Here is an 18,244-nt window from a genome sequence, read left to right as displayed (position 1 = left end):
TATATATACATACATACATATACGTATACATATATGTATGTATATTGAAATGTCTATATTTTTTTATTGAAACCAATTTTTTTTCAGGAAAGTTCTTAATTAAACCATTAGAGGTGTACTATTTTCTCTTTTCATAAATAACATATTTGATATTTTCTGATCTCTTTCTTGTGAAGACATAACTGAGTCAACTTAGATTTAAGAGCAAACATTCTTTACAAGCAATATGATCAACCCAATATAATGTTATCTCTATCTCAATACATATATCCATATCCATTTATACACACACACACACACATATATATATATATTCATTTATACACACACGTATATATATATATATATATATATATATATATATATATATATATATATATACATATATATATGTGTGTATATGTATGTATATATACATATCTCTCTCACACACATATTTGCATATATTTACTGACATGCATATGTTTGTGTATATATATATATGTGAGTGTGTGTGTGTATAGATATATATATATATGTATATATATATATATGTTTATAAATATTTATAACTTTTACATAGTACATAATATGTATACTTTCATATATCCAAATGACAACATTCAATGCTATAATTTATTCTTTAAGTGTATGTATACACATACACACACACGCGCACATACACACACACATACACGCACGCACACATACTTATATGCACCACAAACATTCTATATTGATATATAAATATCATGCGACACATTTGGTGTTCTTCAAATTTTCTTTCAACGCTTCTTTTTGTTGTTTTGTTCTTTCTTAGAACCTGTTGTGTCCAGATCATACATCGGCAGCTTTGGATTTGTCTTTGCTCTGCAGAGTGACCTCAACAATCTTCACTGTATTAATTTCTTCATCGGCGCAGATATCATCGACCGTCTCAATGTCGAAATCAAGGGGTCTTTTCTTCATCTCTGTTGGAGGTGATCTATTTAAGGGTGTGTCCCCTGTTTCCACTGAATCAAACTCAGACTGGTTGGTTTCAAGTACAGTAGTTTCTATACGAAGTGACTGGAGGAATCTCTGTTAATGAAAGATTGACAAGTGAAGAAATTAATAATTTATTCAATGATAAGTAAGTAAAATAGAGATTTTTTTAAAAGAAAATACCGTAGATCCTTGAGTATAGTACGCAAGGGATTTTTAGGGGGTGTACTTCTGAAAAACCTAAACCTTGTGTATAATACGCACCCCTTCGCTAACTTGAGTTGTGCATAATTAAGCCAGCAGCACCTAGTCGAACAAACACTTCCGCACATGCATAATACCATAATGGTGATGTTCTTAACTGTTATATGGGAATGTAAATATGTTTGCGAATTGTTTTTGTTACATGTTATTCTGTGTTCCGAATACTTTTATTTTAATACACGTTGCTTACTGCAAGTTATGGATGATTCTTTTATGACTTTATTGCTTCCAGGCTTAGCTTAAGGTATTTTCGCGCCCGACATCACAGAATGCGCCTGAATAAACAATGCTGAACAGCAAATAGAGACTCGGACATTGCTTAGAAATTATTTTTCATTTTTAACCTAGTATATAGTATGCACTAGGGATTTTGACCTTTAAATTTTGGGGAAAAAATGCAGATTATACTCGAAGATTTACAGTATATATATATAAAGTATCCAACATATAATAACCATTTTATATATATAGGCACAGGAGTGGCTGTGTGGTAAGTAGCTTGCTTACCAACCACATGATTCCGGGCTCAGTCCCACAGCGTGGCACTATGGGCAAGTGTCTTCTACTATAGTCTCAGGCCAACCAAAGCCTTGTGAGTGGATCTGGTAGACAGAAACTGAAAAAGCCTGTCGTATATATGTTTACATATATGTATGTGCATGTATATGTTTGTGTGTCTGTGTTCATCCCCCCAGCATCGCTTGACAACCGATGTTGGTGTGTTTATGTCCCCGTAACTTAGCAGTTCAGCAAAAGAGACCGATAGAATTAGTACTAGGCTTACAAAGAATAAGTCCTGGGGTCAATTCGCTTGACTAAAGGCGATGCTCCAGCATGGCCACAGTCAAATGACTGCAACAAGTAAAAGAGTATAGTAATATTTCAGTTAGACATAGCAACACTAATCACCCAGTGTTAGAACACAATATACATATGCTTCAGAATGGAGCATCAGCCAAGCACACCGTAGTGATAAGAAATTAGAACGAACGACAAAGGAATAAACAATTGTGTTTTGATCTCTATTAGCTTACAGTTGTTTATGCTATAAGATGCAATGCATTCATAGTTGAATGCTTGAGTATCACCCTGTAGCTTCATTGAAGCTTCAGACACGAAGCATTCAAGCCTTCAACTATGAGTGCACCGCATTCTGTTGCAGAAACAGCTGTGAGCTAATGAAGTTCAGAACATAATTGTTTATCTCTTTGCCACTTTTTAACTACTACTACTACTTCTTCTTCTTCTTCTTCTTCCAGTTATTAAATTATGATGTAATTATCTAAGCGAACTGCCAACACTGGTAGGTCTGTCATAAAACCTAGTATCATCGAATTGGAGCACAGGCTTTTAGTGTTAAAAATGGTACGAAACAAGGTTGTGTTTTGGCACCAGTATCATTTGCTCTATTTTTTGCAGAAAATGCTGGATTGTACTTTTTCTGATGTAGAAGAATATAGGAATATACCTTGAATATAGGACAACAGGAGGCATCTTCAACCAACAGCTTTTCAAAGCAGGGACTAAAATTGCACCTCACACAATAAGGGACTTACTGTTTGCAGATGATCATGCCTTGTTTGCTCATATATTTGGGGACATCCAACAGATCATTGATTGATTTGCAGCAGCAGCCAGATCTCTTGGCTTAACTATCAGCATATAAAAGACTAAACTGCAGTATCAGCCACATACTGGTAACAGTCTAAAAATTTTGTCCAGTGTGTTTGTTGAATGCAAAGCTCTGAAAAGCATTGATGCTTTTATATATTTGGGTTCTACAATAACAAGTGATGCTAATCTCGATAGGAAGGTCCAAACTCATATTGGAAAGGGCAGTAAAGTTTAAGAAGCTTTATGAGTGAATTTGGAATGCTCATGCTGTCTCAGTAAGGACAAAAATTGACATGTATAAGTCAGTTGTCCTAACAATTCTTTTATATGGGGCAGAGAACTGGGCACCTTATTGAAGGCACATCAGTCAGCTGAACAACTTTCATATGAGATGTCTGAGGCTAATATGCAAGGTTGAGTGGAATGGAGTGAAGAATAGCACTATCCTGGTAATGTGTAGAAAATATCCAGTATAGGGGCTTTGCTCACAGAGATGCTTAAAATAGTAAAAGACACTTTACCCAAAATATTACACAATGGGCAGAGACCAAAATCACGTGATCAAAAAGATTCTTAATTATACAGTCATGCCAGTACCTACACACACACACATACCTGTTTTATGCTATATAGAGAATCTGCATAGGGGTTAGAAAATAGGTGAATAAACAAGTCAAGAGATAGATGAGCAGTTGTATGAGATAGACTATTAAATACTTACTTCTTTTAATGTTCCTTTCTGGTTGTGGAGAACAAAGAATGTGCCCAGTCCAATACCTAATACAATGGGTCCAGCAGCAATTGCCCATCCAATGCCATTAGCCCAGCGTTCTTCGTAACCAACCACAGGTGTGGCATACACATACCTTATCATGAAATAAGTCAGGAGACACTGAAATAAGAAAAGAAAAAGAAATTTAATTACAGAATATGTCCATCATGCTTAATCGTGAATCAATATATTTATGGGATTATGTGGTGATTATGCCTTTCTTTTGAGCACTTAAAGGTATTATGTACCAAGTTACTTAGATACTTTCTTGTCACTCACACCATGAGAGATGTAAGGAATCAATGGCCACTCCATTGGAAACCTGTAACCAATGATGTTCAAAAACTGCGATGTAAATATATATATATCTCACACCGTCTCTGATGAAGGGATATTATTATTAATTAATATTCTAGAAACAGCTGTAAGACCTTCTCTCTATAAATGCTCTAATATCTATACAACCTTGGTTTTTTTATCTCATTACGCAAAAAATTCTTATATACACACGCTGACATAGAACCAACGTTGAACCCTTTATTTGCAATATTAACAAATCTGGAACTTAACTATGGTCTGATATAGCACTTATTCAGCATTACCTGACACCTTTGGGTCTCAATGACACCATTATCTCTTATTGTTTGTGACCCCCTTCGGTCATGAATGACCATGGAATTGCACCTAGAAAGTTACCCTCCAAGGGACAAGTCTGGGCAAGGTTGTTTATGGAAGACCAGCAGTCGCCCACACATACCAGTCTCCCCTCTCCACGCCACCGATGATATCCAAGGGAAAGGCAAAGGCTGATACAGCTTGGCACCAGTGATGTCACAGCTCATTTATTAATGTGCAAGTGGCTGAGCACTCCACAGACACGTGTACCCTTAACATAGTTCTCGGGGAGATTCAGCATGACACAGAGTGTGACAAGGCTGGCCCTTTGAAATACATGTATTATCTCTTATAACCTCAACTAAATTAATAAGTATATAGATGGAGAAGGTAATGTTTAACTCTTTCCTAAATTTATGGTGAGAGTTATATTTTATTCAGAAAAAAATTGATCCTCTGTTGGTTGTGACAATGAGGGTTCCAGTTGATCTGATCAATGGAGCAGCTGGATCATGAGATTAATGTGCAAGTGGCTGAGCACTCCACATACTTCTCATGGAGGTTCAGTGTGACACAGAATGTGACAAGGTATTATGAATTACAAGTACAGCTCATTTTTGCCAGATGAGTGGACTAGAGCAATGTAAAATAAAGTGTCTTGCTCAAGGACATAAAGTGCCATGATTGGGGACAGCTATATGGATGCTGATGTTTTGACAGTGGCAGGAGGCAAACAAACGCACACATGCATGCATATGCATAGAAATATATAGAGAGAAAGGGAGACAAACATTACAATATATTGGTTTAAAATTTTGGCACAAGACCAGCAATTTTTGGATAGGGGTTTAGTCAATTACATCGACCCCAGTGTTCAGCCGATACTTATTTTATTGACCCTGGGAGGATAAAAGAAAAAGTTAACCTCAGCAGAATTTGAACTCAGAACATGAAGATGAATGAAATGCTGCTAAACGTTTTGCCTGGCATGCTAACAATTCTGCCAACTCACTGCCTTAAAACATTGCAATATATTAATTGAACATGATTGGCGTAAACACTTTCCATCTCTTCACACACATAGAGAAATATGCTCATGTGCAGAGAGAGAGAGAGAGGAGGAGGAGGAAGAGTGAAATATTAAAACGTCTGATTTCAAATATTGAATCAGTGACACCAAACAGGTGACACCAAAACAGCTGTGCCAAAAAAAAACGTCTCATACCTACTTTTATTACACCATAAAACAAGCTGAAACTAGATATATTGTCTTAACTAATTCAATAGAAATGAAGAAAGATAACTTACAGCAGCACTGAGTGGTGCTATTCCAAACCACATGGTCATGCAGGCTCGTTCAATTGGGAAATGGAGAGATTCTTGTTTAACTGTAGAAAGAAAGACAAGTGAAAATATATCAATAGTCAGTTTTGAATGAATAAATCAATTTCGTGCAGTAGGGTTCAGTTATTGCAGGGCTATAGTGGAAGACACTTGCTCATGGTGTCATGTGGAATTTAGACCCAAATCATGAAATTGGGGTGCAAACTTTTTAGCTATACAGCTATGTCCATACCTGTAAGTGGTATCACGACGGTGGAGTTATGATTTCAGGAGGACAGTTGGGATCACGTGGATGAGAAAGGTGCGATCCAGAGAGGAGTGGACAGCATGCTGTGACCAGCAGTGTCAAATGGATGCCTGACGGACTGGTCGGTCAAGGTGGTCAAGGTGACATACATAATTTAGTGAGTGTTGGGTTGACTGAAATTGCCAAACTCATTTACTGTGTATATATACTGCGTATAGGCACAGGAGTGGCTGTGTGGTAAGTAGTTTGCTTACCAACCACATGGTTCCGGGTTCAGTCCCACTGTGCGGCATCTTGAGCAAGTGTTTTCTGCTATAGCCTTGGGCCGACCAATGCCTTGTGAGTGGATTTGGTAGACGGAAACTGAAAGAAGCCTGTCGTATATATGTATATATATATATGTATGTGTGTGTATATGTTTGTGTATCTGTGTTTGTCCCCCTAGCATTACTTGACAACCGGTGCTGGTGTGTTTACGTCCCCGTCACTTAGCAGTTCGGCAAAAAAGACTGATAGAATAAGTACTGGGCTTACAAAGAATAAGTCCCAGGGTCGATTTGCTCGACTAAAGGTGGTGCTCCAGCATGGCCGCAGTCAAATGACTGAAACAAGTAAAAGAGTAAAAGAGTATGTGTTTGGGAACCATTGAAGGTTTATGAATCATTAAATTTTGGCAACAGAACTCTATCAAAAGATAGGAATAAATGTAGTAGAATATACTTACTGTAGGCAATGATAAATGGAACAGTTGTAATCAGAATGAGAACACATAAGTATCTATCAAGGTAGTTGTTGACAAGTGTGTACAGGTGGAATCCTCCCTGAAAGGTGTTAAACAAATGGGTATTAGTTGGATTTAATGCATTTGAAAAGATATACACAATACTGCTGAGATGTAGTTACATGTTATAGCTGTAATAAACACACACATACATACATAAACACACACACATATACATACATAACATACATACATACATACATACATACATAATACATACATACATCAATCAATCAAATTAAACACACAACTGAAAGAGCTACTAACAGTTTCATGCTATTATGATACTTGAACAGGTATATTTATAAAATGTACCAGGTATTTTAAAGCAATCTTTTAGGCTCTATTTATGTGTTACATATATATATCTTAGGGAGTATAACTCCAAACTTACAGGGAAAAATTCAATTTAGTATTAAATTAAATTTCACAGTATAAATATATAAAATATAAATTACTTTTTGAGATCTAGTTATAAGTTATATATATATAAAAAAAAATTATATATATATATATTGGTTATTTATGTATTGGTTTATGTCTATCACTGTTTGAGTTGCATAATAGTGGTTTTATCTCTAATTTATATTATATATATATATATATATATATCTGTATCTCTCTCTCTCTCTCTCTCTGCAATGGTTGAAATAGTTTTGATCATATATCAACTTGATTAGGATTGAATTGGGAACAGGGGTTAAAAACAACATCAAGAGATGTATCCTGGTGAGATATTTACCTGACAAACACATGACAGACTGACCAGCAGTGAGAAAAAGCATACAATGGCAATGGTGTACTCTCGCCTGTTAAGAAATCGATGGAGGGATGTTGGCAATGAGAGTAAGAAGCTGTCCAATACCACTTCCAGATGGATGATCTAAAAAGACATGGGTAGAAAAATACAACATGACTACAAGATAAAGCAAAATGAATACTGCATTTGATGGCTTCTAAGATGCACTTTTTACTGCAAAACAAAAATGGTACAAGAAATCGCCCAGGGTCTTATATCTGCCATTGTTTTGTCCATGTATCTTTTATGCTAAAAAAATACAGAAATTGCCAGAGCAGCTAACTGGCTTCTGTGCTGGTGGCACGTAAAAAGTACCATTCGAGTGTGTGGAAGCACTCTGTCGGTTACGACGATGAGGGTTCCGGTTGATCCGAATCAATGGAACAGCCTGCTCGTGAAATTAACGTGTAAGTGGCTGAGCACTCCACAGACACGTGTACCCTTAACGTACTTCTCGGGGATATTCAGCGTGACACAGAGAGTGACAAGGCTGGCCCCTTGAAATACAGGTACAACAGAAACAGGAAGTAAGAGTGAGAGAAAGTTGTGGTGAAAGAGTACAGCAGGGATCACCACCATCCCCTGCCAGAGCCTCGTGGAGCTTTTAGGTGTTTTCGCTCAATAAACACTCACAACGCCCGGTCTGGGAATCGAAACCGCAATCCTATGACCGCGAGTCCGTTGCCCTAACCACTGGGCCATTGCGCCTCCACTATTTGAGTGTGATCGTTACCAGTGTCACCTTACTGGCACTTGTGCTGGTGGCATGAGGTTGTTGCCAGTGCCGCTGGACTGGCTCCTGTGCAGATGGCATGTAAAAAACACAATTCCATATTGATGGGAACAGGAAAAATAGAACTAAAAATATGACTGTATATTTTTATTAATATTTAGTTCAAGTAACAGAGTGACTCAAGGCCTGAGAGTTTCATGCATTTAGTGTGTGTATGTGACTGTGTGTGTGTTTGTGTGTGTGTACGCATGCATGTATCAATACATAAATGTATTTGTATGTATATTTCTGTGTGTATGTTTGCATGTGTATTTGTACATATATGCATGTATTAAACATTGTGTTTTTGTCATACTCACTCAGTCTCCTTTGATGTGATTGTTGAAATAGACCTACCTGATGGAGCAGAGCCAGTAAGAAAAAAGACAGATAGACCATCGAAGCAATAACTGGTGATAAATTGTATTGAGAGAATGTATTGGCAACCGATACCAGCAACACGGGAAGACCTGCAAAGAGAAGGGAAATTATTATGTGTTATTTCATCATCATCTTCATCGTCATTGTTTAACATCTGCTTTCCATGCTGGCATGGATTGGACAGTTTGACAGATCCTAAGGTATTTTTCGATGTTATTATTATTATTATTATTATTATTATTATTATTATTATTATTATTATTGTTAGTGTTCAAGTCACTGCTTGTAATCAAACTTGGAATCTTGGGGTTTGTAGCCCGTGCTCTTAACCACTACATCGTGGGCGTATGGAATAGTGGTTATACAGCGCAGTTAACAACAAACAAGATGAGGACAAATATCCGTCGAATGTAAATAATGTATATAATTCCTCATCTCTTAAATATAGAACTATATATATATCATGGTTGTGGCTGATGCTGGTGTCATGTAACTGACAACTGTGCTGGTAGCATGTAAAAAGCACCTTTCAAGTGTTGGGCCTCACGGAGGCAATAACGAATGACTGAGACCTTTGGCATTATGCTGTGCTTGAGAAGAATACCCATCAAGTCAAGTAAAATTGTAGCCATGGTAAATACTGGTGTCATGCAAATGGCACCCATACAGGTGATACATAAAGGCACCCATTACACTCTCAGAAAGGTTGGTGTTAGGAAGGACATCCAGCCATAGAAACTAAGTCAAATCAAACTGGAGTCTGGTGCAGCATGCCAGCCCTGGTCAAACTGTCCAACCCATGCCAGCATGGACAACAGACGTTAAATGATGATGATATATATCAACACATTGTTTTTCATTCTCACTCTATTTATTTCTCTTATTCCTTTCTGTCAAAGAGCATAGGCTCGAAACGTAAAAACTTCTCTATTTTTCCCAAGCATCAAACTTATACACTTGCTTATTGTTCCAACACCTGTCTTTGTCTTTGTTTTTCAATAACGTTGCACTATATATCTATATATATATAAATAGGGTATAGTTTTAATAGTGATAACCACTAAATCCAAGATTTGAAAACAGAACTTAAGCTTGCTTAGTTACCTAAAACACAATAAACAGCATCTAAAACTAAAATATAAAATATTATCAGAAAGCCAACATCTTTGTATGAATATATTACATATAACATGCCAATTAAAACCAGCACACTTTATAGTATGTATGCCTGCAAGAACTATTATATCCCACTAAGTTACTTCATTAACTAAAACGGTGTTGCCAGCTTCTGTGTTTTATGCTCAATCTAGCACATAATGTGTAGCAGCATAAACTGTCTAACAGAGAGATCTTCATGTCAGGTTATCATAGCATCAGCCCCTACACCATTAGGCAGAACATGTCAAACCCAATCTCAAAACAACATTCTCTGAGGCTGAAAAGAGAAACCCCATGTTGTTTTTCTTAAATGATATATTTACTTGGATATCTTCTCAAATAGTATATAATCTCATAATGATGTTTTTACATAGATAAACAAAATAATAATAATAATAATAATAATAATGCCTCAGGTTTAGATGAGGTATGTTTTAGAAAAAGAGAGTTAGTCGTATAAGTGAAATGTTTACAATTGAGAACCAAAACCAGAGCATTTACTAAGCTCACCAATAACCTACTGTCCTACAATACATTCTGACAAATTGTAAGGGTTTTTGTTAAATAAATTGAAGTGTTTTTTGTCTTTAATATTCTCAGCTTGACTGTGAATAACAAATGACTTTAGAAGTTTGTAATGAAGAAAAGATGTCCCATTTTTATTACAAATATTTCCAGACTTTTCATATGTATCATATGTAAGCCTGTAAGATAAAATACTTAAAGGACATTTAAGACCTCAGTGGAAGACCATGCAAGTAAAGGGACCACACTTATGACTGGCAAATTATAGAGCATGTTTCTTGGCAGGCATATAGTTAATTAACTGATAAATTAGACATAAAATTGACAACTTTTTCACGAAGAGAAGATTTCTTTAACATAACACCTGTCACATATATGTCAGATTTTCCCTTCTATTTGTCTCTTGAACTCCTAGCTGTGGGGTTCCAGTGTTACATAAGCTATATTCCAACTTTATACCACAAACAGTAGGATATTCTGACCATCATCATGCTGTTATGCTTCTAAAGTCCCATGGTGATATTTGTTTTTATACTTATTGTTTGTTTTTTATGTATAGTCATATATAAAAACAGTCAAACATTGAAGAAGCACTCAATACTTTTCTGTAGAGTATGTGTGTGTGTGTGTGTGTGTGTGTGTATTTTTAGTGTGAGGGTGCCAGACCTAGTGGTTGGGTGTTGCACTCATAACTGTGAGATCATGATTTCAATTCCTGGACAAGTGGTGTGTTGTGTTCAGGTGCAGGAGTGGCTGTGTGGTAAGTAGCTTGCTTACCAGCCACATGGTTCCGGGTTCAGACCCACTGTGTGGCACCTTGGGCATGTGTCTTCTACTATAGCTTTGGGCTGACCAAAGCCTTGTGAGTGGATTTGTTAAACGGAAACTGAAAGAAGCCCGTCGTATATCATCATCATTATCATCATCATCATTTAATGTCCGTTTTCCATGCTAGCATATGTGTATTTGTGTATCTGTGTTTGTCCCCCCCAACATTGCTTGACAACCAATGCTGGTGTGTTTACGTCCCCCATAACTTAGCAGTTCGGCAAAAGAACTGATAGAATAAGTACTAGGCTTACAAAGAATAAATCCTGGGGTCGATTTGCTCGACTAAAGGCAGTGCTCCAGCATGGCTGCAGTCAAATGACTGAAACAAGTAAAAGAGTAAAAGTACTTAATCTCATGTTGCTCTACAATCACTTTAACACCTGATGTCAGGTACACTGTGCACCTGTTTAGGCAATATCAATTTGATGGCAGGTGTGAGCTAATGTACAATACAAACATCTGATTACTATAAACAAATCATTTGCACAGGTTGTTCAGCATGAATTATCAGAACCATCTTTCTTAGACTACAAGAGACTACCAACATATTTTTTAATATATTTGTACATGGAGTGGTTGGCGTTAGGAAGGGCATCCAGCTGTAGAAACACTGCCAGATCAGACTGGAGCCTGGTGCAGCCTCCTGGCTTCCCAGACCCCAGTCGAACCGTACGACCCATGCTATCATGAAAAACGGACGTTAAAAGATAATGATGAAGATGATGATGGAAAAGGTTAAAGATATTTTGAAGTTTAGGCCATGTAGCTTTCATTGGAAAATTTAATGAAAGCTACATAGCTAAAATTTTCAAGTAATCTTTCGCTTATAAAAATAATATCATCAACATCGTTTTAATACCCACTTTCTCCTTGCTTGCTTAAATTAGATAGGGTTTGTTGAAGCAGATTTTCTATGGCAGGATGGCCTCCCTGTCACTAGCTTTCACCTGCTTTGAAGCAATGCAGTATCTTTCCATTGTGATCCTTGGGCTGGTGGCACATAAAAAGCACCATCCGAACGTGGCCAATGCCAGTGCTGCTTTGACTGGCTTCCATGCCGGTGGCACGTAAAAAGCACCTATCTGATTGTGGCCGTTGTCAGCCTTGCTTGGCACCCATGCCGGTGGCATATAAAAAGCACCCACTACACTCACTGAGTGGTTGGCGTTAGGAAGGGCATCCAGCTGTAGAAACACTGCCAGATCAGATTGGAGCCTGGTGCAACCTTCTGGTTTCCCAGACCCCGGTCGAACTGTCCAACCCATGCTAGCATGGAAAACAGACGTTGAACAATGATGATGATCATCATCATTTTAATATCCACTTTCTCCTTGCTTGATTAGATAGGGCTTATTGAAGCAGATTTTCTATGGCAGGATGCCCTTCCTGTCACCTGCTTTGAAACAATGTAATATCTTTCCATTGCCAGGTATGTGTTTCACAGAATATTGAAAATGAATGACATTCATTTGCTACAATTTCATGATGTCAAGATAAGGAGAGAAAGAGAGAGACAGAGAGAGAGTGAGACACACACACACACACACGTTTATGGTGTAAAACATTTATCTCAAACAACACCGGTATTTACCTTGTTTCATTCCTGGAGTTGAGGACAACACACCGCCAATATCTTGAGGGTTAATGTAGGGAACAATGGCTACAAGAAGCCAATGTGGTAGAAGTCCATATGTTAACAGTAGTAACATCCATGCACTGTGGAGTAAATTACAATACAAAGAGCTGTGAAAGAATCTCAAATATACATATTTATACAGATATCTAAATCAATAATAGAAATCTTACAATTATTCACACGGTTATGTGTGGTTAATTAAAGAAGTAACTATTTCTGTGCTGTGTTATACATCTCTTTTTCATGCATTTATTGCAACATTTACTCAATCACAAGATGAATTCTAATTAGTTAGTTCTTACTACCTACTGTGAACTCCCTCTTATGCATGTCTCAAACAATTAGACCTCTCAAATAACTAACACCCAGAAAAATAAATAAATAAAAGTAAATGTCTTAACTAGAAACAAGAGAATTTGTACTAATCTGTGTTAATCTAATTGCTATTAACATAAAGTATCTACTGTATTTAAAATGGATCATTACTTCTCAAATTACAGTGTTTTATTTAACAATACCGGTTTTATATTAGGTTAATTAACAATACCAGTATTTATTTAATAATACATCATCATCATCATCGTTTACGTCCGCTTTCCATGCTAGCATGGGTTGGATGATTTGACTGAGAGCTAGCGAACCTGATGCCTGCACCAGGCTCCAATCTGATCTGGCAGAGTTTCTACAGTTGGATGTCCTTCCTAACGCCAACCACTCCGAGAGTGTAGTGGGTGCTTTTATGTGCCACCGGCACGAGGGCCAGTCAGACGGTACTGGCAACGGTTATGCTCAAATGGTGCTTTTATGTGCCACCTGCACAGGAGCCAGTCCAGCGGCACTGGTAATGACCTCACTCAAATGTTTCTTCATGTGCTACCAGCACAAGTGCTAGTAAGGCGACGCGCAAGTTGTTCTTTCCATAGATCAGTGTTTCTCAACAAGTTTTTGCTTATGGGACCTTTTGATTCCTATATTACTTTACTGGATCATTCAATGTTTAAAAAAAATACATCCTTTTATATTCCAGCAAGTTGCCAGATGACTCGGGAGCTGTTTGCAATCATCTACTCAGGTCCAAGAATGGACTTTAACAATGATGATGATCACATGCTAACGAAACACTTATCAATTATACAGTGCTCCTGTTACTTGTGCCAGCAGAATAAGGAAGACTTTGTGGTTGTTCAACTTGTGAGAAATAACAGTTAAATCTTTCTTAGATAGCACCTTATTGTCTTAAAGTAGGGAAGGACATATTAGATAACATATTCCTAAACATTGCTAAAATGGTAGGATGGATACAGGTAGAATACCTTTGATTATAATTCTGCTCAATCAGGACCAACATGAAGCTAAACAACAACAGCTACCCGTTTATTGCTGGGCTCAAGTGTATTTAATCATAGAAAGTTAAGTGAATGTATGACATCATTTTATTATAGCATCTCCCCATAAGAAAATTAGGGATAGTGACTGAACGTTGAATACTCACGTGTTGAGTAAAACTTTCTTGTTTGGCAGATGACTTCCCAGCATGGGAACAACTCCAGACCACAACCCCATACTATAGATATGCATTATAAGAGCATCCATCCAAGTCTGAAAAAAGCAAAAAAAGAAGCAAAAATATTATCGAAATAAAATTAATTGATGTAGTGTTAGGAAAAATGTAAACTATCATTCAGTGATGACATGTCATATATATATAGACATACATAACATATGAAACACAATACGAGGGAACTGGTTGTGGGTGGGTGAGTGGTGGTGGTGGTGGTGGTGGTGGCGGTAGTGGTGGCGGCGGCGGCGGCGCTGATGTTGGTGGTGGTGGTCATTGTCACTGTTTGCATCATAAAAGTTATACAGTGAAGTGTATGGGTTCAAATAAAGTTGATATGTTGTTGGGGGAAGAAGAATCTAATGTTACATAACTGATCCTTCATCTGAATGGAATTAAAAAAATTTTCAACCAGGTAGAAGCACCACTGATGCTATATTCTTGGTACAGCAACTGCAGGACAAATGCCTAGCCAAAGATAAACCCCTATATTTGGCTTCTGTGGATTTGGAGAAAGCCTTTGACAGGATCCCTCGATCTCCTATCTGGTGGGCAATGCGGAGACTGGGAATTGACGAATAGTTAATAAGGGCTGTACAAAGATGCCGTTAGTTGGGTTAGGATTGGCAATGAGTATAGTGAAGAATTCTGGGTAGAAGTAGGGGGCCCCAAGGATCAGCACTCAGCCCCCTCTTATTCATCATAGCCCTCCAGGTAATAACTGAGAAGTTCAAGACAGGTTGCCCCTGGGAGCTCCTCTATACTGATGACCTTGCTCTCATAGAAGAATCACTACCATAACTAGAGAAGAAATTTCAAGTGTGGAAACAAGGTCTAGAATTGAAGGGCCTCAGAGTCAATGTTGCAAAGACCAAAGTTTTGTAAATAGGAAGGTGAACACATCACACACCGCTTCAGGTAGATAGCTGTTTGATCTGTAGAAAAGGTGTAGGTAGAAACTCCATAAGATGTACTCAGTGTAAGCTATGGACACATAAGAGGTGCAGCAACATCAAAGGAAGATTAACGGGAAGATAGTTTACGTGTGCAGCAGATGCACAGAGGCAATAAACACCACAGATGCTCAGAAAATAGATTCCATCACATGCCAGGTGGGTGGGGAACTAGATGTAGTTGATAGCTTCTGCTACCTAGGTGACCAAGGCTGTAGTTGGGGTGGATGCTCAGAGAATGTTACCACTAGAACGAGAATAGCCTGGGCAAAGTTCAGAAAGCTTCTACCCCTACAGGTGACAAAGGGCCTCTCACTCAGAGTGAAAAATAGGTTGTATGACGCATGTGTGTGAACTACCATGCTTCACAGCAGTGAAACATGGGCCATAACTGCTGAAGATATGCGTAGGCTTGAAAGAAATGAAGCTAACATGATCCACTGGATGTGTAATGCCAGTTTGCAGACATGACAGAGTGTAAGCGCCCTCAGAGAAATGTTAGACATAAGAAGCATTAGATGTGGTGTGCAAGAGAGACGTTTGCATTGGTATGGTCATGTACTGTGGATGGACGAGGAGAGCTGTGTCAAGAAGTGCCACTCCCAATCAGTGGAAGGAATCCGGGGTAGAGGGAAACCCAGAAAGACATGGGATAAGGTGGTGAAGCTTAACCTTCGAACGTTGGACTTCACAGAAGCAATGACAAAAGACCAAGACCTCTGGATGTATGCTGTGACTGTGAAGATCCGGCAAATAAGGTGAGTTCACAGCTGTAACCTACACTAGTGTTGCATAACCAGCCCACTCAAAAGTACCTCGGATTGTAAGGTGACATGCTGTGCTTGAGGAGACCTATTGAGTCAAGTACATCAACACCAACATCAATATCAAAATAAAATAAAATTACAATCAAATGGAAATTGTACTTGTGACCCTCGTGCCAGTGTCACTAATGTCTTTTTAGCATGATTTCTGAAGTTGAATGCTCTTCCTTATGCTGATCACAACACATAGTTTACTGACACTCTTGAGGTTGCCAAATATCTTGCAAGACAAAACTCCTTGATTGAGTGTGGGGTGAATATCAAAGGAAATGGCTTAATGCCAGGTTTATTAGGTATGAGTATGTCAGAGGAAAAGGAACAGAAGTCTTGCTGAGGAGATACAGGGATGCCCTAGCTAGGAAAGGAGAGAAGATGATGATGATGAGGTGTCAGGACATACCTTCAAAGGATGAGATGATGAATGTGAAGGTAATGGGTATAGAGGAACAGGTGAGGGGGCTGAGGGACAAAAGGGGATGAGGGACAAAAGGTAAGGTTGCAAGAGTGTTAGGCAAGCAACAGAGCGTTAGAGGTAAAGAATATAGGGATATAAGTGATGCGGTGACCATCAAGCAGGGAAAAGCACATGGTCATTGGTGAAAGGGCATATGGTCAATGGGAAATATATTTTATCAATTTGACCAGTTGTGAATTTCTAGGTTACAAAAAACATAAAAAAGATTTTCAAAATTGTTAAAAGCAAATCTTGGTAAAAAAAAAATAAATTTATACTTAGGAAAACAATTTCAAAAATGTAATTACTTACCTTTGGATCTCCAAGATGGTTTTTAATGGCTTGACCAACTTCATTCTTCACTTCATCCTCAGTTTTCGAGATGTCAAAGTATCCCAAGAACATATAACTGAAGGTTTTTTCAGCTGTTGGGACTACAGCATGGCCGTAGATGAGGATAATGCCCAGAATTCCCATAGTGACTGGACACAAAACCATAAACACCTAAAAAAAAACAAGAAAATAATGATTCAATCTACTATGTTCCTCTTACTCTTTCTCCTCCTCATCATCATCATCTTCATTCATATCTCATTATCATCATCATTATAAAAGCAGTGAGCTGGCAGAGTCATTAGCATGTTGAACAAAATACTTAGTGGTATTTCGCCCACTTAAATACTTATTGGTATTTCGGTGAGCTGGCAGACATGTTAGCACACCGGGTGAAATGATTAGCGGTATTTTGTCTGCCACTAAGTTCTGAGTTCAAATTCCGCCGAGTCCGACTGCCTTTCATCCTTTCGGGGTCGATTAAATAAGTACCAGTTACGCACTGGGGTCGATATAATCGACTTAATCTGTTTGTCTGTCCTTGTTTGTCTTCTCTGTGTTTAGCCTCTTGTGGGTAGTAAAGAAATAGGTATTTCGCCCTTTGCTATGTTCTGAGTTCAAATTCTGCTGAGGTTGACTTTGCCTTTCATCTTTTCAGGGTCGATAAATTAAGTATCAGTGAAATTCTGGGATCGATGTAATTGACTAGTCATCTCACCCAAAACTTCAGGCTTTGTGCCTATAACCGAAAGAGTTATTATTATCATCATCATCATCATCATTATAAAGGTGGTGAGCTGGAAGAGTGTTAGCACACCACGTAAAATGGTTAACAGCATTTTGTCTGTCTTTATGTTCTGAGTTAAAAATTCTGTCACGGTCAACTTTGCCTTTCCTCCCTTTCAGAGGTTGATGAAACAAGTACTAGCTGAACACTGGGGGTCGATATAATTGACTTACCCACTTCCCAAAGATTGCTGGCCTTGTGCCAAAATTTGAAATTAAATGTGGTGAGATGGTAGAATCATTAGCACACCAGTGAAATGCTTAGCAGTATTTCATCTGACTATACATTCTGAGTTCAAATGCCACCTGGGTTGACTTTTCCTGTTATCCTTTTGAGGTCAATAAAATAAGTACCAGTTGAGTACTGGGGTTGATGTAATCGTTTAACCCCTTCCACCAAATTTCAGGCCTTGTGCCTGTAGTAGAAAGGTTTATTAGCATCATTATAAGGCAGCAAGCTGGCAGAATCATTGGCATACTAGTCAAAATGCTTAGTAGCATTTCATCCATTTTCATGAATAAGCTAGTGAGCTGGCAGAATTGTTAGCATGCTGGTCAAAATGTTTAGTGGTTGTTCATTCATTTGTACATTCTGAGTTCAAAATTCTGCCAAGGTCAGCTTTGCCTTTCATCC

At 38.0% G+C, this 18,244-nt stretch overlaps 1 protein-coding gene across 1 annotated transcript in view; it reads right to left on the bottom strand.

Annotated features, from left to right (window-relative positions):
- Positions 1-504: 504 nt before the first annotated feature.
- The window catches only part of LOC115232526 (sodium- and chloride-dependent GABA transporter 1-like), a 56,942-nt gene continuing 39,202 nt past the window's right edge, over positions 505-18,244 (bottom strand). The window contains exons 7-15 of the mRNA XM_029802447.2: positions 16,804-16,995; positions 14,195-14,301; positions 12,658-12,782; positions 8,529-8,641; positions 7,343-7,483; positions 6,544-6,640; positions 5,537-5,616; positions 3,563-3,733; positions 505-1,059 (exon numbers count right to left, since the gene is read on the bottom strand). Coding sequence (XP_029658307.2) covers positions 817-1,059; positions 3,563-3,733; positions 5,537-5,616; positions 6,544-6,640; positions 7,343-7,483; positions 8,529-8,641; positions 12,658-12,782; positions 14,195-14,301; positions 16,804-16,995 — 1,269 coding nt within the window. The 3' untranslated portion in view covers positions 505-816. The remainder of the gene's footprint in view (positions 1,060-3,562; positions 3,734-5,536; positions 5,617-6,543; positions 6,641-7,342; positions 7,484-8,528; positions 8,642-12,657; positions 12,783-14,194; positions 14,302-16,803; positions 16,996-18,244) is intronic.

Source organism: Octopus sinensis, linkage group LG2 (assembly GCF_006345805.1).
Source record: "Octopus sinensis linkage group LG2, ASM634580v1, whole genome shotgun sequence".
Classification (NCBI taxonomy): Eukaryota; Metazoa; Mollusca; class Cephalopoda; order Octopoda; family Octopodidae; genus Octopus; species Octopus sinensis.
Note: the sequence above shows the minus strand (reverse complement) of the source record. Positions and strands in the feature narration are given on the sequence as shown.